Below are 24309 nucleotides of genomic sequence, written 5' to 3' on the forward strand. Positions count from 1 at the left end.
CATCTCTCACTTCTAATGAATTATGAGATGGTAGTCACGTTTGCTGCAGACAGGAAAACTAACAGGAGAATTTTTGACAAACATATTTAAAGCTCCACCGTTCTTTGAATGCCAACACTGACTCCCTGATCTTATTTTGCACAAGGAAAATGGGAAAGAAAAAACCAACACAATGAAAAGCAGCCACTAGGCTAAAACTGTTTGACATTGGCCTTGCATCCCATCAGCAGAACAGGCTTTCTTGCAACAATGGGGTCCACCTTTGGGTACAGGCTCTGCTTGATCTAGGGGTCCTGGAACTGCTATTTTCCATTCATGTAAAAACAATATTATTTTGCATCAATACAGAATTAGTAGAGATCAAGCTAAGGATTGTAATTATTTCTTCAAAATATGTAAATAAATAAATAAATAAAAGCATTATTTCATTTGACAGATGAGGAATTTTAGATCCAAAAGTGGAGAGGATACAAGAAGTCATTTTAGTAATTAAGAAAAGTGCAAAGTCCTCTTGGTTCCTTTGCATATACATATACAGCTGCTTACTTGGCTTAAGCCTCATTATATTGCCCAGAAAACGAAGGTTCACTGACCCAACATACTTCGAAGGTTTGCAATGGAGAGAGAGAGAGAAGGTGGCAACTACTCCTCACGGAAATCATGCCCAGATCTCAGCCTTGTATGATGGAAGAATGGCTCCTGTGGCTGCACATGTGAAATCAGGAGCATCAGTGCAGGCAGAGTCCAGCTCCGCTCTGGCTTTTTAAGACTACATTACAGGCAAGGTCTCTACGGGATTCTTCATCAAAATTTTGAGATATTAACATTTGAAGGAAATATCCTTATCAACTCTAAAAAATATCTGCAACTCGTGAGTGAAAGATTGTTTAAAATGTACAAGTTTTCAGTTGGCTATATGCCATCTTCTCTTTTCAAGACAGTATGGTTCAATCTCACTGGATAACCATGATCCCTGCAGGGTCACTGCACTCTTAAGGATACTGCTTTATATTGGCATTTACATTTCCAAGCTATTTCATCTATTGTCAAAATAGTAATTTAAATTTATGATTTAATTTCCTCTGTAATTTATGCATCCTTCTAGCTGCCATCAGAACAAACCAGCTGGATATCAATGATTTGCAGAGGTAAGGCTGTATTCATTGAAGATAGCTGGGCTATAGTCTGAAGTCATGCCAAAAGGAAACTCTAATAATATCTACATAACTATTCAACTGTTCCTATCCTTTGATTTAAGAAAAAACAAACAAACAAACAAAAAAACACGTAGAAAAATATTCTGTAAATATAGCCCCACTCAGAGGATTAATACAACTGGTAGGGATACATTAATATTCACAGTTTCCTACCGTAGTGGTTATTAGCCTTTTAAAAACAGGCCAGATTTCAGATGACATCCTCTGTTTCTGTAAGAATCCAATGGTAAAGCACCAAAGGGACCACGACCACCTTGGTGGTAACACAGGTAACTCGTAAGGGCTTCAGGAGGGAGAGTGAGACCAGGGGATTTTGCTGATAAATGGAGCAGTATCAGGTCCTGCACAAAGCTGAGTGGAAAGAAGGAAACGAAAGACCAAGTCTTGATCTCTCCTTAAGCTTACCGTGGGAGCTCTGTGTTTGTCTTTATGACCTACGTATCAAGGCAATAAAGAGAACGGTGGTTTTAAGCTAAAAGGTGAAAAGTCAGCGGGACTGATTAAGCCTCAGGTCAACAGATCTTCAAATGCAGAAAGATCTACTCAATTAAAAGTGAAATTGTCCCAAATATCTGTGCTAAGAACCTGAATACTCGCTGTTTTATTCAGAACATCAGAGAAAATGAGAAATCTCTCTTATTTCCTTCCAGGCCCAGCCTGAGTTTTTCATAGCACGATCTAGCAAAGATAAGCTTCTCAAGATTAGAGTTCAGGTAACAGCAGAGCTTTCTGCGGGGCAACCTTCACATCACCGGACCATGCCGAACTGTGATCAAAGCAGTCCATGTCCATGTTCAGTTTCAACAAATGACTACATCTGCATTTGTTCCTTAGAGATCCAGCCCCTAGGTATCTGCATAAATATATACTTAGAATGTATGATATTGCTTATTTTACATATTAAAGGTAAAATTAATAAACATTGAGAGGGATGGAAGAGACCTATTGCCTGTGCCTTGCGCCCTGAATTTCTAAACCAGCGGAGAACCCCGGGCTGTGAGCGAGCTGGGACTGAAGGTGCTGGGGGCGAGGTGTCCCTGCGGGACAGGGCTCCTGCCCTCACCCCGCTGCCTGCAGCAGCACCGTGCAACATGCACATGGGAACGCGCTGCCTGAAGAACAGCACAGCCTGGCAACATGGCCAGCTCTGAGAGAAGGTGTGCTGATTATTTACAAATGCCCTGCCGCTCTTTTAAGTAATCATGTATTCATCTTATTTATAACCCTCGGGTGGAAACATAGCAGAGAGAAATCCTCTGTTCTATGGCAAGGGCCCTTCTATCTCAGATTAAAGTAAAGTAGGTTATATATCTATCCTCTGTCACGTACTCCCTGTTGGTCCTATTCATCAAAAAAAGAAAAAAAAACACAAAAAAGAAAAGCTTATCTGTGGCTTAACCTAGTTTTCTGTCCCATCGGAGACTGTATGGCAAAGGTGCAGAGGTGGTGAGCTGATTCTCTGACGGTGGTGGCCGCACTTTGCACAGCTGAGTTCAGGTTTTAGCAAAGAAGAAACATTTGTGCACGTACAATAACTCAAATCAATTTACTTGTTTCCTTGTTAAAGAGCACTGTGTGTCACACCAAACCAAGCCCTGGGAGCCCATGCACTACTGCTGCCCAAGTTTGGCTAAAACCTTTATTGATATAAATGCTATTTTCCCTTGAAAAAACACCAGAGGAGGAACCAGGGATTATTTACCTGCATGCAAGAAGGGACACTTAAGTCAGATTTCTCATACCTAGCCCCCGAGTGCTAATTGCCTAGACAGTTTTAACATTATACCTTCGCAGAAATGGGGACACCAGAAATAGCTTGTGCCCGTGCTCTTAGGAGCTGTGGCTTTACAGCTTCATTTGTGTAAGGGTGCCCGCTAGAAGGTGGGGATGGTCATCACATCACAGCCGTGCTGGTGGGACTGGGGCAGCCTGGAGAGATGGGTGTCTCTGGCATAGAAGTGCCCTCGCAAGCTCTGAAACAATGCTTTACTGGTGGGGTTTCAGGAGCTACAAAACTACCGTTCCTTTTGGAAGGGTGAAAAGCTTAAGGAAAATTCCCTTATCGTAGAATCTGTACCAAAACAGATTTATTTATTGGACCCAGAACTTAAAAAAAATATCAGGAGGAACTTAAAAAAAAGTGAACAGGAGGCAGCGCCCAGACCAAAAAAACAACCCGTGAGAAGAGGCACGGACTTGAAGCCAAGGCTCTGAACAAGCACAGGAATACTTGAGCAAGGAGTGCACGCTCACTGCCCCAGCTGTGGTCTGACACTGGAGAAAACAATCCGCACCCCATTCTTCTTCATTTCCAGGAAGTTTAAAGCACATCGTGCTTTCTCAACACTCAGACATTAATAATGACTGTGGAAATGATTTAATTTGGGTGCCAAATGCCTCATTCAGCTGAGCAGAAGTGCATCAATTCATTGATCAATCAATGCAATTGTTGCTGCGTTTGTTTATTTAGCCAGGAAAACGCAGATACTTTGGCGGTTTTCTGAAAATGTTTTCCTTATTAATTGTTCTTGAAAGAATTACTTCATTGATCATTTAATCTTCAAAAAGAAAATGAATGCACTTCAGGGCAATAAGAGGGTACAACAGTAAAGAATTTGAGCAGCAATTATAATTTGTTTCTTAGCAACTAATAGCAAAAATTATGGGATTTGCTCGGGTGCAAGATATAACAGGAATTATTCCAGCAATGGGAATATGGAAAAAAATCCTTTTCAGTGTAATGTTGGGAGTAATTTTCTTTTTCTACCATCATAACGAAATTATTTTGGGACGGTAGGTCAAAGCCCCAAAGTATTCTCATTACAACTGCATTATTATTGTATTTTCTGCTACCATTTGCACTGCACAGTGCTGAGTCCTATCTGCTAATTCATGCATAACAATTATTTCCGCAGAAACACTTCTACTAAACAAATCCCTTTAATAAAGTGTGGGAAGAAACAGTTTTCAGAAACAATAGTTTGATTCCCTGCAGTTAAAGATGTATTCAGGGCAACAAAGAAAGTTAAAGCTTCTATAAACGATTTGAGCGATTCAAGAGAAAAACGTATGAAGGCAGCGCTGGGGCTGCTGCCCCAGTCAGCACTGGGGGATGGCCACCTCCAAGCCCATCCCTGCAGGCACAGGGTAATCTTCAAACACAGGGGAACAGCTTGAGATAAATTCCACACGCAAACTCAGCCTTCTTGCCTGACCTGGGGGAGGTGGCTGCTCCCTTTCCATTTTGTCTCCTCTCCCCTCTCTGCAGCCGGGGTAAAGCCCTGCGCCTGTGTGCTGCTGCTGGTCCAGTCCAGCACCCCCAGGGCAGGACTCGGCTGGGTGCTCCCCGGTCCTGGGGTCTCATTTCTGCTCCCCCCTGCACAATGCAATATTATTTTGCCAACTGCAGAAAATAGCTGCTGCATTAGGGTGGACCTGTGTAGTTACAGGATCAAAGGAAACTCCACGTTAGTAACTTCCTTGGAATAAAACCTCAGGTTTGATTAACATTTAAAATACAAAGTCCTATCAAAAAAGTTTCAACAACATGTCTGTCCCAACTGTAAAAAAAAAAAAAAAAAAAAAAAGACTTTCAGAAAATTTCCTTGCAAGCTCCATTTCCAGGTAAGCTGAGAAGCAGTTCCTGTTTTCCTTCCCTAAGTGAAACAGGGATACCAGGCAAGTCACAAGCCGCATGGAACTTGCAATTTTCCACGGTCATTGACACACGGTGGTAGGTCAGGGACTTCTGCAAAGAGATTTCTGGTGGGAAGACACTGTGACTTGGTGTCCCAAGAGCACACTCCTCCGGACAGCTCTCACACGCAGTGGCCAAGAGAAGCAGGGAGGAACGGACTCAGAAGCCCTTAGGTCATTACCTGCACAGCGCATGGAGCACACGTGTCCTCCAGACAATCGGCAGTAGCTGCTCAGCAGGTAAGATGGGCAATGGTGGAGTTCACCAAAATAAATGAAATCTTAACGAGTATTCCTTTGCACAGTCTTCCAAACACATACGTCTGAGAATGGCCTGCAACTACCGCACAGAACAAGCTCAGAGCTGCTCCGAGGAAGGCGTTGATGCTGCCTCACATTGGGATGGCCAAATCCTGCAGCCCTTCCCAGCAATTTATTTGTGAGTTCGTGTCTATGTAGATGTGGGCATAAATGCAACTTTCGGCACCTGTGTGCACTGATGTTCCATTCTGTAAATTATTTCACAGTCAGGAGAAATAATTTGGCAGGGACATTCACTGGGAGCACGTCCTGCCTACCACACACTGCTCTGCAAGCGGCTGCACCAGGCTCCTGCCCACAGCTAAGAGCTGCTCAGCACCTTCAAGCTGTGCCAGAGAAAATGAGGAACAACTTGCCCATTCATCACTTTCTGAGAGGTATGGTCCAACTCTGGTGCCACTAAAAATCAATATGAGTTTTATCTTCAACTTAAACGGAAGCAGGATCTGGGCCATAGTAAACAGCTTTAATCATGTGTCTGAACGAGCAGGTACGTCTCTGAAATGCAGCCTGAGAGCTGCACTTCTTCCCAGGCATAACTTCCTATTGATTTCAGTGTTATTTCCAAACAGAAACCACTGTACAGTGAATAAAATTGTCAAGCTAAGTTCCATACCCTAAAATAAAAAGCACATAATTTAATCTAGTTCAGCTGTGTTTTCGTGTATCATTTTGGAAAAGCCATTATTAGAATCCATACTCCGAGTATAAAGCTTTTTTTTTTTTTTTTTTTTTTTTGTTGTGGTGAGAGCCTGTACTGGTATAAGCACAGCGTTTAGGGTATCATTAATCCATATTCTGTTACCGTGGCACAGCAGATTCCTCCCTTTTTCAAAATATGTTCTATTTCAGATGCAAATAACACTGGAGGAAAAAAAAAAAAAACAAATTTGAAATGTAAATGATATATCACAAAGCAAGTACTGGAGGAAAATATTAGCACTTTTATCGTAATGAGTTTGTAACCTAAATACATATTTCAGGGATTAAATTGCTGACCCTCTCTGACCTGCACACGAGGTTGAATAGCTGGATCACAGTTTAATCTTCAGTGAAGATGCCAGAGAAGAATAATATAGCCCTCGAAGAACGAACGAACATATATTAATGATGCCCCAGGACTGAGAATTTAACCCCCTGAGAGAAAAAAAAGAAAAAGCTCAAAACCCCAGACACCAGTCTCAGAAGAACCTGCAGCAACTTTCCTCAGGAACAAAACCGAGAAAACAAAAATCACACAATACACGGGTCAGGCTGGAAAATAACAGCTCACTCGGATGAATGGGGAAGCTACGGACTGGTAAAACACAGTCGTGAGTCTCTAACGAAATGGCTTTCCAGAGCTAAACCATAACGTGCAACAGAATGGGGATTACAAGACCCCAGCTGCAGTGCTGGAGCCAAAGGTGGGGCAGAGCCTGCGTGTGCAGCCACAGGCTTTCAGCAGATGCAGGTGCTGCACAAGGGGGCAAATTCAGAGAAAATAACTTGATAAAAGGGAAAAATCCTGAGAGAGCATCTGAGGGCAAACAGGCTTAACAGAGCTGTGCAGTGGCTAGAAAGGGTTTTCCCCACACACATTATTTTAGGTTGTTCCACCCAGAACCTACAAAAGGCAATGCAAAAATAGTAATATTTGGAATAAAAACACTCGGGCAAGCAGCTCTATCAAGCAGTGCTACTGCATCTAGATGTCTTGGATGTCAAGGCTGAAAAACAAGCATTACGAACACATGTGCCTAATTTTATTGGTTCTTAGAGGCATAGCTTTTGGAATATGCTCTGCATATTTCATAATTCAGCTAATTCTGGCTGAAGTCCCTTTGATTACACACCTTAAAATGTCTAAGCTGTTTTGTCAAAGCATAGAATCTAGTTTGATAAATGCTATTTTATTTTTAATTTAATCCAAATGTTTCTAATCTGATTATAGTTTTAGTAACGTAAAAGAAATTTCAGGAATTGAACATTTATTGAGGTTTGCCATCATTATTTTAACTAGAAAAGAACAAGCTTTGTTTTTGAATTCAATCTTAATTAAGAATCAGTCAAACCAGATTTGGTTTTGGTCAACTAGAAAACTTGCAAGATTATTGCCAGATGTACCATTCATCAAGACAGATAAATTAATTGGAACTTAATAAACATTCTGTATCTGAAGCAAAGTTAAAATGTTGAAGGTTGATTTTCTTTCTCCCCCCCCCCCGGATCCTCTGTGTTTGCAAGCTCCTAGTTAATTAGTTCATTTAAGCATGCAAGGAAATTAATGTATTGCCACTGAGTCACACAGCGTCAGGATCCTCTCTCCTGGTCCCACACCCTGGACTTTGAAACCCATGACCAGGGTCTACAGAGCTGGAACCTGGTACCTGGCTTGTCCTTACATGACTGACTTTTTTTGAGAGTATGATCCCAGCAAAAGGGGTGCTGAAGTGCTTAGCTCTAAATGATGCTTCAAAAGCTTGCCCTGATAGCCAACAGAAGGCCACAATGAGCAAGAGGGGACCTGCCAAGAAAATGTAGTCTCTCGAGACGTAGACCAAGGCGGTATTTATGAAGCAATCACCTTGACATACTGAAATCTGGAGTTACCAGACTGGTATTGAGGAGGCTGTTCATTACCCACCCACAGTGAAAATGCATCTTCAGTCATGGACAAACACAAGCAGGTCAAAAGCAAACTGACAATATATTGTAAATTATGCGTACAGACGGAGGAGTTGACTTTATGCACTGTAATATTTCTTGTTACAAATCACTTTTCAATGTTGTGTGAATCTGGCATTTATTGGCATCTTTATCCTTTTTTTTTTTTTTTTTTTTTTGAGATGGAGCACATAAGCTCCTTTTACTAGTTCATCAAAACCATCTTTGGGATTAAACTCAACACCCAGTTCACCACCACTGATGTCTTTATGTCTGCAAGGGCGTGCCTTGAACTCCTGCACTCTGAGCACAGATATTCCATAGTAGGTCCTGCTGTAACTATTGAGCTGCTGTGTATGTCCCTCCCAGGACAATGGCACAGAGGCATCGCACAGATGACAGACGAATAAGCCCTTGTGTCTGTTCTCTGCCTTTCCTTTCATGACTAGGTGAGAAAAAAGATGGTTTTCATTTGCCCATTTTGCTATCATTTGCCCATTCTTATGGACTCTATCCTGTACCCCAAAACAGCTTTTCCTAATTTCATATAATGCTAATTCACATTAAGAACTATGTCTTTTGTTATCTTTAGCTTTTGGCGAGAAGGTGTAATGCTGAATTTAACCCCAAATAAATATGAAGCAGCCTCTGATATCCTTTTTACGTACACAGGTATAAATATCACTTGTACCTCCAAGTATTTGTACCAAACTACTAAAACTTAAAGAGTTATGAAAAATGTCACAGTGAATTTGTTCTTTACAAAGAGCACGCCCCTTTAAAACGTTTGAAGTATTAATTCTCCATGGAGTGAAAAATCAGTGGTGAAACCCCATTTACCAGCTACTTTGCCAGGTGGTCCCTTTCTCAAGAAATAAAGACACTGCACCCCGCATACTACAGCTAAGCAAGCATAAAACAAGACACCCATTCCTCACACACATTTACCCTCTCGATCCAGGTGTTTTCTGTTCCATGAACAGCTCAGGGCATAATACGTAACGGATCAGAACGGGTTAGAAAGGCAGGCATTGCTCTCATACTTCTTGTAGGAAGCCACAAGAACCGAGGCTGCGATGCAGTTGGTACTTACAGGCAAACTGCAGCTTTGCTTCTCTGCTAACGATCCTTCCAAATGGGTTTGTTGCTACACATTGGTACGTTCCACTGTCTTGGGTTTTGTTGGGATTATTGATCAACAGGTTGCCTTCCACTGCACTGTAGCGGTAATCCATACCGATGTCAATATTGGTCCCATTTAATTTCCACCTATAGTACAAAATGCCAAAGTTAAATCCTGCTAATATTAATGGGTACTCTTGTGTATTTGAAAATACCACATGTAGGAAATAAAGATTTAAAACATCTTTGACTACTCAAGGAAAAAAAAAGCATGAAAATTTAAGTTTCTTGCACAGTATTGAAATATTCTAGTATGTAACTGAAAAAGCAATATCCTCGACATATATTTCAGTCCCTGATATGATTAATGTTTCTGTAGTTATTGCAAGTGCTGCTGCTCTTTGGAATTAATCATTTTGCAAGAGGAAGTCCCAGAAACAGAATCTTTAAACTGTTCAAGCCCACAGAGGCTTCTTTCCCTCTCCTGACTTAAGCTGGCTGTTTGTTTTTAAATTTAAGAAAATTCACTCACAGCAGATGTTTTCACTAACTGGGGCACTGAGAATTTCTAACACCACATTGTCCCAATTACAGCAACTGTCATCCCCACTGCTTGCCGTGGAGCATGCGAGGGAGCCGCAGCCTCGGAGCAGCTCCCTCTACCTGAACCTATGCAGAAAAAAATGGAATATTTTTGCATGAGCAAATCAACAGTCTGCTACATCAAGTAGTCACGGCAGAAGGCAGCAGGTGGGATGAGGTCTTATGACTCCCACAGGTTTCAAAGCGCCCTTTACTTTGGTTAAAAACGATAAGAAAGGTACCAAAGGGTGGGGGGGGGGGGGGGGAAGGGGGGATCAACCAAAATGATTTACATCAGCCCAAGTGGATGTGTGGAACAAGAACAGCAGCATTGCCACAGAAATAGAACATCTTTTTTCATGAGGATCTCAAAGCAGTTAATAAAGCTGAAAAACATTAAGAGCTTTGCCATGTGTGTGGACAAATGAGGAAGCCAACATGATTTATAATCCCTTCATAACCTTTTTGAACCAAATTTTGCAATTGTGTTGCAGCACATTCTGATTTCCTGGTGCCTTTTTCTTTGGTATCAGCACTGAGAGAACCCCAGGGGCACTGCTGAGTTAGACTGGGTGACATGTGCAGGAGAAAGGCTGCAGGGGGACACGACCGTAACGCGGTGATGGTGCTAAGGAACAGTAAAGCATTCAACAAACCCAACAGTTGGTCTGGGATTTCCTTTCACTTCACAGTTCAGCTTCACTTTCTTTTCCTCTGAATCCAACGGGAAGATCACGCTGCTCGGTTCCTGCAGGAAAACCGGCCCGTGCAGTGTGTTGTCGTCTGCATTAATGAGAAGAAAAACATGAGAGACTTGCAGGAATCTCCATGCATCAGAAGCTAAAACAGCACCTTGTCAGAAAGAGACCAGCTACCACTCACCCTAAAAAGAAGCTGTAACAACACTCGATTTTAGAGAAGCCAGATGTGTGTTTTGTTTTTTTTTCCTCAAAAGCCAATGAACATTGCATGGACTCAACATTCATGAAAACGTTTGCACACTAACTAGAGGACAGATTGGGATTCTACCCGAAGCTCAATGAATGGGAACAGGCACAATCTTATGGTTGTAACATAGCTCAAGTAAAATTGGAATGCTTAAGCTTCACTTTTAAAAATTGAAATTTTTTCTCTGTAAATTAAAAAAAAAAAAAAAAAAAAAACCCACATTATTAAATACAGCCACACAGCATGTTATCTGGATGTTGACCAGCAGGTACAGCTCCCCAGAAACTCCCTCAGCGGGGCTGGATCTGCTATCCAAGAGCTGAGCGCTCTTCGCAGTCGGTGGCTGTAGCCGCACAGCAGCAGCTCAGAGGGGCCACGTGGCCTCGCTCAGCATCCTGGCTTTCGCCACCTCAAGCACACAGCTGCCACGTTACACAATGCTATCGATTTTATTCCTCCGGTCACCCAGTACAGCATTATTATAACCGTAAGTAACAAGAAGATAAGCAGCAGCACCAACAGGGTTTGTACCTGGCAATAGCGCTTGCACCGGGTTGCAGTGCAGCAGCCAAGCACCAGGTGGGCACGGCTCCTGCTTCTGCCCCCCTCCAATCTAAACAGTAACTGGAAGCACATAAAAGCTTCAAAATACTTTAATTTGTTTTTCATCTCCTGCTGTATTTGGCATCTCTGCTTCTGAGAGCAAAACTAGCACAGAAGAGGCAGAATCCAACTGTGGGAAGAAACCCAAGTAGTTGGTACTTCTGATTCCTATGACACCAGAAAAAAAAAAAAAAGCTCAACAAAACCCCTTTTCTTGTAAGACTTTCATGCCAAAAATGTTCTCTGACCTAAAAATGTATTGATAAAGGACCTGAAATGCATATCTGCATTTGAACTTATTTCCTAGGAATTACATTAGACAGAGATGAATAAAGCCCAGTGGGCCACACTCCAGATGCTGCTCGTTTCTCCCGCGTATGCATCGAAGACCACCAGAAAGCCTGGCTCACAGCATACTCCACAAGTACAAATGATGATTGACATCAATCCACCCATGGTGCAAGGTAGCCGGAAAATGCCCACCCGTGCCATGACCCAACCTAACGTGGACAGGAGCAACCTCAGCCCATGGCACTACGGGCTGCTGTGGGGCCACGAGTCCGTCGGGATGGACATGCAGGGAATTTGTCCATATAGGAGGTCAGAGGAGAAAGAATAAATAAAATATAAAATAAAGATGATAGGATATAGCAAAAAGTAAGAAAGAAAAGTGAACGAAGAGAAGAAGATGCGTCTTCCTGACCGAAGGAGGGTGAGGATGACTGGGAACAGCCCTCGCAGCCCTGCGATGCTCGGGGAGCCAGCCGGGTGTATCGGGAGATGGAACAACAGCTCTGCACTCCGGGGAGAAAATTCTGCCTTTTCCACAGAGTGATTTCAGAGAGACTCTGCCAGGAAGATTATAACGGAGCAACCTTTCCCATGTCTCCTCCCTCAGGTACTGCCACAAAAGAGACTGCACGAAGAATATAGTCATATCAGTTGTATTTATCTTTATTTTTAATTATATGTTAACGATATCTGACTGAGACTCATCTATTATTCAAAACACATTCCGCATAATCTCTAGCTTTAAATTATACCTGTGTGCAACTTACTGTTGCTGGCAGAAAAAGATAATAATAACCGTAAAGCATGCAGGGCTAGATGATTAAATCCTGACTTGTTTCTGAGACCCAGGGCTGCTCGACTCCTTAACTAGTTGCACTGATTCATTTACTGAGAGAAATAATATTACAATCTGGCCCATAAAGATTATAGCTCTGAGTACTATATTAATGGATTTGAAAACAAAAGAATTAAAATACATTTTAATTTTCTAATGGTAAAATTCAGAAGCTGGCCTGGAGCTTGGGTCCTCGCTTTAACTCCCATAAGCAAGGAGCTTCGACATGCTGGGGCAGGCAGAAGCCAAACCGTAGCAGGGAATTCACTTACTGAACCGTGCTGGCTCGGGCTGTGTCACCTGTGTCCCCACCAAAGGACTCCAGTCACGCCACACTGTCATTTAGAGTTATTTCAATTATCATGTGTCCACCTATATTGTGTCACATCACACCAAGGGTCAGATTCTTGGTCAGGAAATCAGTCAGGTTCCCTCGCAGGAAAACAAACCTTGAGTCAAAAAGTAGACAGCGTTGGAAAATGCACAAACACTTGGAAGGGCCCGAACCCCCAACACTAAATGCGTCCCCGCGTGCCCAGGACATTGCTCGGCTGCAGGAGCAGGGCCCGGACTGCCCCGGTGCCGTGGCAGGGGGTGACACTGCTCTTAAGGTACGGTGACACGGTGCCAAGGGGGCCTGGCGGGGAGTTACGCTTCTGCAGGACACTGCAACCTGTCTGCATCATTAGTGTATGATTCAGAAGTCACAGACACCAAAGGTAGAGAACTACAAAGTTAGAAACGCTCAGAAATAGGTGAAAAGCCTAATGAACTTAATTTGCCTAAGCTACAGTTTCACACAATAGAAGCGCACAAAAGATACCAAATGAAGTCGCTCTCCAGAAATTACATCATCTGCTACTGATGCTGTTTAACACTCAGCTTTTACACGACAGAAAAAAATTGCTCGCCTTTCTTTAGCTGGCAAGAACAGAGCCTGGGCACAACCACGGGGCTGCTGCCAGGGCCAGCAGAGGGGCTCTGAACGCAGCTGTCGGCGGATCGGAACACAAGGGGAGGGAACAGCCTCGCAACACCATGCAGATAAAATTATTTTGAGTGCCTACTCTTTCTTCTTTCTCTTATTGTTGCCAGTGTATAACCCAGATAAGCAAGTCCAAACTATTTAATCTCGTCTGTTGTCCTCTTGCTACAGCCGAATGCCTGATAGAGAACACTGCAACACGGACCCTGCCGTGGCGCGTGGCAACAGTGGAGCCATGGTGCCTTGTAGAAGGTGTGGATTTAGTTCAAAGAACACTAATCATTCATTAATAGAACAAACTGCATCCAGATTCTTATAGAAAGAACACTAAAAGTACCAGCGCCATAAATATTTTTAACTAACTTATAATGTTGCTGGATAAGAAGGGATCTCGCATACTTACTGCCAGCACAGGCAAACGCAATACTATATTACAAAATAGAGCAATGTTTTGTAGGAAAAAAGTTTTGCTATCCAGATAAATTCTAAATGTGAATTTCACATTTTATTTTTTATAAAAGTGGTTACTCCATTCCTACTGCAGTGATGCTCAGGAACTTGCAGCCATGAAACCAGTTTTCAGCTTATCACTGATGAGCCCTAGGAGCTTGATCCACAACCCCACCGATGCTAAATGAAGGCACTTTTCTGAGTTAAGCTGGCTTTCTATTTGCCCGCCACCTCCCTTTTTAAAATCAAATCGTGTTCATTAGGCTCTCTTTGAGATATTTAATTGACCAGCATGATGATGCAGTGCACATAGGTGAGTACAAATATGACAGCCACTCTTGCTCCCCTCAGTTATTATAGCTCACTTTGCTCTTTATGATTTTCAGCAGCTATTGCATAACCTGTGTGACTCCTTACAGGTTTGTCACTGTCCTGGGAAAATGCAGTAAGGAACCTTCCTGGACAAGCTAACTGCTGAGCCACTCTCCTAGTGACAGATTTTATTTTTCTGAGTTACGTTTCTTTTGCTCAAGCCCGAAATGAGCTAACCCAGAATGAACACGGAGCTGCCCTGAGCTTAAGACAAGTTGCAAACAAGATTGGTTACCAAAAAGCATTTTTCCCCCTGTCAGATGAAACAAATACGCTACGACTCTGGTTCTGCATCCTTCGAGAGAACTGTGTGTCTTTCAGGAAAACGCAGGGTATAGGAAATTTCAGTGATTTCATGATAAAAGCATCAGCTTTAAACACAGTATGAAGTGTATGCCCATATGCTGTTGGACAGAATGTGATAGATAATTTAGCAGAACATTCTGTTATCCTAGCTTCTGCTGATATATATATATATAAAAATATATATTCCTAGTGAATCACAAAATCTATTGAAAAACACCAGACTCATTTAAATACACTCCAAACGAAACAGATATTTTCTGTATCCCTCCAGTAGCCCAGACCTGAGAGCCAGCATATTCAGCATGATGCTCGATGCTTGTTGTCTTCCTGCATTTTTGAAGAATTGAAACATGAAGAATGTCAGCTGAGGTTAATTCAAACGAACAGGTGAAACCATTCTTATTCTCTCTGAACATTAGGCCCAGTGATGGATATTGTTAGCTAAATAGGACTGCTTTAATTTTCATTGAAAGTTATGGCCAATTTGAGAGAAGGTTTAATTGAATATTCCACACTGTGGGGGAAGATAATAACTAAAGCGAGGCGAGAATTCTTGGAGTATTTCCAGGATAAATGATAAAAATCCTCTCCTTGTTTGCTGCTGAGGGAACTGGGTTCTGCTATGTATGCCGGTGAGTTTTCATACAGAGCTACAAGTCGGTATTTCTTCAAGACAAAACTGCACCTTGGGAAGAGCAACTCTTCGGGAAGAGAACTAGATAGGAGAGCTCAAGGGCAGCGCTGATTAACGCAGCGCAGCACCGGCAAGGTTAGCCAGCTGCGTTACAGCCTCCTGCATGGGAAAAGCCTAAATTGGCTGGATCCCTCTTTATTTTTTGCCTTTCACTTCTATTAACATCAACCACACGCGCAAGTGGTGCTAACGGCTTTGAAATGATAAGAAAGAAATGTTTATATCAGGTACTCCTGCTGAGAATTATCCTTAGGCTTCTTAAAGAACAAGACCTGCTCAAGGCTCTTCCCATACAAAAGCAACAAAAGATGTGTTTCCAAAAAGGAGATTTAAAATGTCCTGCACAAAACATTGTTTTAAGGGAAGGGTCTCACAGCTCTGCCTGTTTGGGGACAGCAACCAGCCCGCCTCTGCCCTGGGGCTGCCATCGTGCCTGCGTGCCTCTGCACCACGGCTGGCCCTCATGTTTGGGGATGAGTCAAGATACAGAAAGAAAACAAAACAGCAACAAAATCAGATACCGTCATCGGGAGCAAAGCTGAAAAGCTACGAGGCCCTTTCCTTCTCACCCGTACCACCCTACCAGTGCATAAACCCCTCTTTTTGAAGTTCCTCTGTAACTCTCCGTTGTACCTGGGCCGTGGGATCTCGGTATCCTCACAAAAACCACAGACACAAGTCACCTGCAGGCTGTGAGAGTGGACGAGCAAGATGGCACCCACCTCTCTCCTACCCCTCACGGTGCCATCGGTCACGTCACCGGGCCGGGCTCCCAGCACACTGCAGGTCCCCAGCAGCGGCTGCGAGCTGGATGCCCCCTTCTCTTTCCTGCCTCTCCATCCTGACAGACCTCTGCTTCCCAGATCACCGCTGTACCGACACAGTTAAAGTGGAAAGCCGCGTCTGACAGGTGACATGCGATAGGCAAGAATCTGATGGCTGAGTTCAAAAGCAGTGTCAGATGTTCCTCAGAGACAGTAACGAAACTATAAAAATCCGGAGGATCCCTAAAGCTCAGACGACAGGAAGAAATAAATCTTCGCTCTCATAAATGCAGGTGTGGAAGAGCTCCGGCATTTGAAATGGAGACAGCGCTGGCCTGAGGACTCCATTTATGAGTGACCCGAATATCTGAAGCACTCTGAATTAAAGGCAGGGTTAAACACATTCACCCTGACGCGGCCGTGCTCTGACCTTCGAGGAGAGCCCGGAGTCTGTCAATTACGGGAGGTCAGGAGCAGGCCCCAGCAGCTGCCTGCGCTGCGGCCTGCGGCGGCCGAGCGCAGTCGGGGTCAGCCCCGGCTCCAGGAATTCATCTCCGAAGCCTCTCCGTCAGCCCGCCTGCGCCACGGCAGCGCTGTAATTTCACCTACTGAAGTGCCAGATGATTAATTATGCCAAACGCTGTCAAGTTAGCGCTTTTCAGATAAAATGCTGTTACCTGATCCGCGCACGCCAAAGCAAGCGCGTCTGCTTCGCGCCTGGTCTAGACACCGGGAGGAGGCGATTCCTGGTGCGGTGTAATGAGCGACTTGTACTACGACAAAAACCTCATTTAATGGAACGTAATTGGTGTTATCTTCATAAGTCAACAGGATGATTATGATCACAGATGTTCCCTTCAGTATATGATAAAAGCATAGTTCTTCATTGCTGCAGAAAATCACAAATTTCTTTACCGAGCCTCCTTCTCCCTGAGTCATCGCAGCTGACATCAGGAAAATAAACAGATAAACTCTCACTGCTCTGCTGAGGATGCTATCAGCCCAGGATAGAGCAATGAATGATTATAAGAACAACAACATTGGGGCTTCTCGGCCATAAGATCAGTTACAGAAGATAATACAGAGTGTGCCACGTGTTGCACCGCTGAAATAGTAGAAATCACCAAGGGGATATTTTCTGCAAGATACTTTTAAATACATAATAATCGATCTTGTTCTGATGTCTTGTAAGTTAACTTCTAGCCCTGATTAAACCGTTCAGCAGTTATGTAACCAACCACAGGAAAAAAGGATAGGAAATTAAAGTACTGTTAATGCTGACACAATACATTATGTTGCTACTATTGAGCAGTAATAAAAAATATACATTTTTCTTTTCAAAATAACAAATACACACATTCTGGTTTTAGGAGATGAATAATATAAAGGTTTCCATAGGTTCCCAAAAGCTGCTTCATAACTTAACTGTTGGGAATATTTCCAAGCACACTCTGTCACTAGGAGTAAGTACACTAAACCTGTGTTACCTAAAAACCTACCATAAAGAGCTCTTTCCCATAGACTTAACGACGGGTTCCAGACAGAATAAGTGACCTTTGCTGTTCACGTGCAACACTCATGGACCTGAGCTGTGACCAGGGATATAACCGCCAGGATGGCACCAGCACACTGCCAACCGAGCCCAAGACAAAACCCTGGACTTGGTTTTTCAGCTGCTGGACACGCTTACCACACTTGCTTTCCATTCCCCTAGGGCCATTGCTACAGCAACTCATGGTACTGGGTCATTACTTAATTGGTCAAATCTGTGGGTTATAGAGAAAAAATGATCACTGCCTCACTTTACCTCATGCTCTTTTGTTTTGCCATTGTATAGAGGCACACAATGACCACGATCATGGCAACCAAACAAAGAGGGTAATAAAAACTCCTCTACAAACGTAAAAGAAATGACAGGTGTGTTTGACATCATCCATAAGGACTGTGCTCACTCACCTTTGACGTGCTACACAAATTTCAGACAGCAGTTGGACATCCTGAACATAACCCCTACTTGTAAATGCAGACACTGTTTGTTGTCTGCCCTGCTCTGGAATGCCGCGTGTCTAAGAACTGAATCTGTGCATCTCAGATGACTGGGTTATGTACTGCTTTAAATGAAACACTGGCATAAAACGTATTTCATGGCTTATATATATTTTAATTCAATGCAGGACATGCCATATTCAACTTAGGAGGTCAATCAATGACAGAGAAATTAGTCCTTAAGGGAGACAACTGTGGCTCGGGGTTTACTCCATCAATGGCACTAATCTTACCTACAGACATGGCAGCTTTGAGCTTTGCCTCGATCTGTTACCCTCATTCATCTCCCAGCACGCGGGCAGCCTGTCACCGCAGGGGCAGCACCACGTCCCGCACCCGGTGACCTGTGGCCGCAGGTCCTCGCGGTCCTGTGCCATGGTGGCTTCCAGAGAGGTCTGCAGCCACCTGGAGAAGCACAGGGAAAGCCAAACCACAAGAACTGCTCCCAGGGTTTGTGCATCCTGACTGCACCTGCTATCCAGCAGGCACAAATCGATACCGGGCTGATTTTTTGCCGTCTGCGTTGAACACGAGTTCTGGATGCAGTGGCTGAAGATGGGAAAAGATTTCGGATCTGTCTGAAAATGGCTTTTGTCTCATCAAGTGTTTCCAACAGACCTGAATTTGTGAAATTCTCTCAGAAAGCTGTTGCCAGCATCCTAGACTATTAAAAACCTTTGTATTTACTCCTGGTCAGTTTGACATGAATTTCACGTCTGGCCAAGCCACAGCACAGTGTGTCATTGTGAATACAAAGCTGCCTCCAACTGCTCTTCATCCTCCTCCCTAGGACTGCGGATTCCTCCAATGCTCCGTGTTCTCATACAGAGCTATTTGTGGATAAGGTATTTCAAAGGTCTAATAGCTGTACTAATTAGCTATTGATTTATTAGTAAAATTTAAGGTATTGATATAATTGCTGTCTTCCAAGAAGAACATGCATCGTTATTATAAGATTTTCAGTTGCCTCGAGTATGACAGGTACTATAAAGCGGATATTAAAAAAAAGCTGAACTAGTGTGTCTGTGTGCATATTTTAAATTAAAAGCCACATACTTCCTATCCACAGTACCCCCCTGAACTTCAATTGATTTTAATGTTTCATGTAATAAGGAAGGTATGTAAAAGCCAGGCTAATAAATGCTATCCTCCCCACCCCAACAGTAGATGCTAAACTGTTACAAAACATATTGAGAGAGCCTTTTTTCCTTTAAAATCCTGGAGTCTTAGAAAAGAGAAGTCCCTGGAGCAATAACCTATAATCTCTGCATCATCCATTGCTTGAAAAACAAAGACAACTCTGGCAACTTGTGCCAGCTCTGCATTGATTGAGGAGCCCAACTGCACGGAAACCTGCAAGGTGAAAGGAATGGTCTCCTGTGCGTTTTTCAAGGTGAAGCCTGTTTGTGTGTTTTCAGGTTAAAGTACATTAGCCACTGTCAGAAGTAAGGCTGATTCCTGCCAACTTTTTACCCGGCTATTTACAGCGAGGTTTAGGCACTGGATCCCATTCTCCAATATTTGCCAATAAGCAGATCAAATTGCCAGCGCCCTGTGAGCAGCAGCGAGCAATGGATAATCAGAGTGGCAGGCTCTGAGCGAACGACTGGGAACCTAATTTGCACTGTGTCACCGGTCAGAAAATGCTGGTGCAGCGGCTCGGGCTTGTCAGCGGGGCACTGTAAATCTGCTTGTCCTGGGTCACAGGTGCACACTCTGCAATTACGGCAAGAAACCACAGTGCTGTACCCGCAGGAACACGTTGGGGATGACTTTGGCTCCGTGTTTGTTTGCACAGCACCGGGAGAGGCAGTGCTGAGAGCCACTGTACCAACAGGCCTCCAGCCAAGGCATGCAGCCCCTGTTTGAGGCCAGCCTCTAAAACTCCTGCAAAAGGAGTTTGCGATTTGCAGTTTTTCTACCTGAATTTCAGTATAAAAAAAGAATAAATAAGGGCAAGAAAAGAGCACATGGGTGACGAGTTTCTCCCAAGACATGCTCCCATCCCAGAAAACGTCTTTGGCCCTCTGATGCCGGGAAGGCCGCGGGGACCAGGCGAGGCGAGGAGGCTGACGTGCCACTCCGTCCCAGCCTGGTGGCACAGGCACCTTTAAAGCATCACCTTCACCACAGACACTGCACGCTGCGTTTGTGTTACTATTTCTAGCAAGTTCAGCCCATTCCCTTAAGAAAAACCAAACTATTTCAATACGACACGTTTTAGCATAATGGGCAGAACGGTCAGTGAGGGAAGCCTCACGTTTACAATGCTATACGTGGATATTTTCGGTGCCAGATTGTCAGCAGCAGCTTGCAGTCACCTCTGGCTGCTGCGAATACAAAGCCCGAGGGCATCCCGAGTACCTGGGGTCTAACAAGAACTAACTTATTTAGGAGGACTGAATAACCTCTCTTACAGAGCTCCACCGAGAGGTTAATGGAAGCTCTTTCCGTAGCCCTCACGGCACTGCCTGTCCCCCCGAGACGTGCCAGGCAGCCCAACGCCCAGCTCCACGGTGCTGAGCAGGCTCCTGGCTGCGGACGGGGAAACCTTGCTAGCCTTTCCCACTGCTGCCAAAGCAATAACGTGTTTAATCCTCTAAACAGGATCCGGTGTTATAATCCCCAGGTGGTTATGTTCTATAAATGGATTTAAGGCATCTGAAGTGTGCTGTGGGGACACCTACCTGGCACCTCAGCTGGCATAAATCTCCAGCGTTTCACTGAAGTCAGAGGGACTGCACCGACCCCGGGCACATTTGAGGAGCTGTCCCTCTTTTTTTTTTTTTTAAATTATTATTATTTTAACTGTGTTTCTACAGCCCTCAGCAGAGCAGCTACAATAGGCACAGCTGCCCTGACCTGCAGCACTCACTGAGACGCCCCAACTCTTCTGCAAGGGCTGGAAGTCAGCAGCTACCCCCACGGGGCATCCCTGCAGGGGGACCAGACCCTCCGCACACAGACACAAGCACAGGGTCCCACGCAAATCCAGCACCAACACCAGTGCCACCAAATGCCAGACTGAGAGCAGCTTAAATAAAGTTCCTGGAGTTTAATCAGTGGAAATCAAAAGAGCAACCGGGAGCACAATTTGTACAATCTGTCCATGGATAGAACACGTCCCTTTAATTTTTAAAGGATGTTATGAACTTTAAGTGATGCAGCAGGGGAAAAAAAAATCAGTAATAGCTGTCAACCCCCTGACTTTTACGACTTCTTATGCTGCAGTATAGTATGCTTAGAAACTGCTCTGATTGATAGCATTTGTGAGCTAAATCTTTTCTCTATCTGGTATAGCACTATCAGGTTAAGCTTTCAAACATCTCTCCCTCGCATCTCTGCAGCAGCGTGGTGGGATTGCTCTGGCCTCACCCCCCAGGGCCGCTTCTGGGAGAAAAACTCCTTTTTCAAGTGTTTTTTGTAACAGGAGAAAACTGCTCCCTGAAACACAATCCTTAATGCAACATAGGGACATCAAAGGGCAACAACTACCAAACAACGCAGTCCAAGGACAAAGCTCGGTTTCGTTGTTTATGGAGACTTCTGGATCCTCACCTGGAGGACAGCGACGCTCCAAACACAAGCACTACGCACAACGCAGCGACTGGTGATCAGCTACTTCAGACTAGACCTTGACCTGATAGAAATAACATTTTCTCCACAATGGTTTGCCAACCAGCACCGCTGTGAGTGAGGGGTCGCGCTACCAAACCTCCCAAGGCCGTTCCACCACCGTGGTGCCATCCCAGGACTCGCAGGGGTGGCAGCAGCAGCACAGACACATCTGGGTGCTGCAGGAGGTTTGTGCGAGCCTGCGTGGTGCTCGCAGAGGAGACGTCGTCCCTCTGCACTGCGACACCCTGGGGCGTTGCGGATAAACACGGAGTAATTGTGCCTCAGGAGATGAAATGGAGCTGGCTGCCCCCCCAGCCCCAGGAGGCTCTTGTTTTGATGCTAGACAAAGGACGTTAGGAAAAGCTCCAGAGAAGTGCACTACAATAAAACGATCGAAGAGATACAGAAAAAATAAATACCAATAAATATCATCAGTTGAATGGAAGGGAGATGAAGTGTTTTTCTTTTGGAGAAAGTCATCTGACTGAGGCCTATCACTTTACAATTATAAACAGATTTATTTCATTGTTCTACAAGAAATTATATGTGTTACTGTGGTGATGTGATCCAGTACAGTAAATCAGTCACTATATAATATCTGCTTATGTTGAACCAGCAAGTCGCTAAAGCCTTTACAAAAGCCATAGGTCGGAACTCCAGTGCAAATTAATAAACGTTATGCCTTGCTGTATTTTACTATAAATAACCCCAAACCTCAGGAAGGCACCAGGAGTTGATGTACATTACTTGTCTGGACGCTGTGACCATGTGCAGCACTCCAGCAACTGGAAGACAACTAATGCCAGGAGAGGTTTATTTTTAAATTATTATTATTATTATTATTTTTGTAATTTACCAAAAACAAAACAAAACAAGTTAGAAGTTAAAAGCATGAAAATCATCAAAACCCACATAATTTCATTCTAGTGGAGGGAGGGCTTAATGGGCAATCGAAATAATGTGCACTGCTTCAGCAATTTTTTCATTACAATTACAAAAAATAATGGGTTTCTTGGTTTTGAAAATTAAGGATTATGCTGGATTGAGAACTGCACTACAAAGAACCTACTGACTGGTTTGGTTAGCTGCCTCGCAGACAAATAAGGACTCCTGCAAGCAGGCTTTACTCTGGAAATAAGAGCTTGGCTTTTCACTTCAAGAAATATGCCACCGCACACCGTAATGAAGAAGATGCAGACAAAGTAATTAAACTGCGAGTAACTTTCTGGGATACTTTGGTAGCACTCTGCTGCCTCTGTCTCTGGGAGCAGCAAAAAATCAAAGCAGCGAAGGAAGTTTCTCTTGACCTGTTCGCTTCAACCTGCTGTGCTGAGAGTGCTTCAAATGTGAAGTGCTTGAAGCCTTCGCTTGCAGGGCTTGGAGGGAGCACCTAGGAGGTGGCCAAAAATAGTTCAAAGACATGAGAACGAACGCCTTTAAAAAAAAAAAAGCTATCTTTTAAATATGGAAGAGATGGAAATGATAATGCATAATTAATCCATCAGAGAACGTACAACCAGAATAGCGCTGTCCTGTTTGCTGACGCACGTTAGTGGCAGCGTTACTGCCTAATAACAGGGGGGTGGGTGAAAAGGGAAGCACGCAGCCAGGTGCGTGAACAGGGTGGTTTCTGTCACCTGGGTTTGATACAGCAGCGGTTTCTTGGTACAAGCACATTTGTTACACCCTCAGACCTTAAAGATACACATCCTTCATTCTTCAATCACCATCCGTCTTAGGCAGTAAAAGATCTTTACAAATGCTGCAAAACCAAAGCATCGCTCACGCCCGGCCCTGCTTATTCTGCAGCATCCCAGAAGCCGGCCCCAGCCCCGCAGGCAGCAGCGTGCCCGCACCCCATGGTGCAGGGGGGCTTCAGAGCCTGCCCCCCACCAGGGCACCCACCGTGGGGGAGCCCAGGACCAGGAACTGGGCTCAGGGTCTTCAGCTGTGGGACTCGCACCTCTGCCACCCGTCAGAAGGCCAGCACGGACTCCAACCGCAACCAGCTCGTGGAGCGAAGGGCGCGCGACTCCAAGGGGGTTGTGCAATTCAAACAACATGCCCAAGCCGTGCAATGCAAAATGAAAAGAATGTATTTGATATCGAAATACAGCCACTTGCAGCCCAGTTACAACAGCGATGGCATGGTACAGTATGAATGAAAATACAGCCCTATAATTAGAACAGGAATTAACTGCACAACAGTCAAGCTGTTAAAGTCATGTGTTAAATGCTGACTTTGCTGGCACTTTAGCAGGTTTCTGGTCCTTGCAATTAACATCTTCTAATTAAGCAGATGTGTCCCTATATTAAATTAGCTACCAATTAATTACTATATCCTCCAACGAACAGACTTGGAAGCTGGTAAGATTTTTTTTTGTTGTTGTTAGCACTGCTACAACTTTCTTTGTCCTTTGAACTTTTGCATAAACTTTTTCTCAACTTTTCATCCAGCAGGAATTTACCCGCAGCCTCTCCCGTGTAAGCAAAAGCGTGCTGCCTGATTGCCGAGGAGGCACGGCTCTGCCCACCTCCAGGCAAGAATTACAGGTCCAGGAACACCAAGGAACAAATGTGCCTATAGCAAAACCGCGCTAAGACTGGCACGGAGAGGTGCTGACCCCTTTCCCTAACACACAGGCCGTTTTTCCACCTGCTGGACTGGTCCCCACGCCTGCCCCTTGTCCCGCCATGGCTGGGGGCAGTCAGAGCCCCGGGAAGGCTGCTGCGCCCCTGCCCTTCCCTGCCGCCCCTCCCATGGCTGCTCTGGCTCCAATTCACAAAAGCAAAACCTCTTTAGAACCAAAATA

At 44.2% G+C, this 24309-nt stretch overlaps 1 protein-coding gene across 9 annotated transcripts in view; it reads right to left on the minus strand.

The window, feature by feature from the left end:
* The window catches only part of LOC308200329 (contactin-4), a 300384-nt gene that overhangs the window by 107367 nt on the left and 168708 nt on the right, over positions 1-24309 (minus strand). For all 9 annotated transcript variants that reach the window (XM_080605918.1, XM_080605910.1, XM_080605912.1 and 6 more), the window contains 2 exons: positions 10241-10367; positions 8974-9149 (listed from right to left, as the gene is read on the minus strand). In XM_080605918.1, the coding sequence (XP_080462044.1) occupies positions 8974-9149; positions 10241-10367 (303 nt within the window). The remainder of the gene's footprint in view (positions 1-8973; positions 9150-10240; positions 10368-24309) is intronic.

Source organism: Anser brachyrhynchus, assembly GCF_964034855.1.
Source record: "Anser brachyrhynchus genome assembly, chromosome: 10".
Lineage (NCBI taxonomy): Eukaryota > Metazoa > Chordata > Aves > Anseriformes > Anatidae > Anser > Anser brachyrhynchus.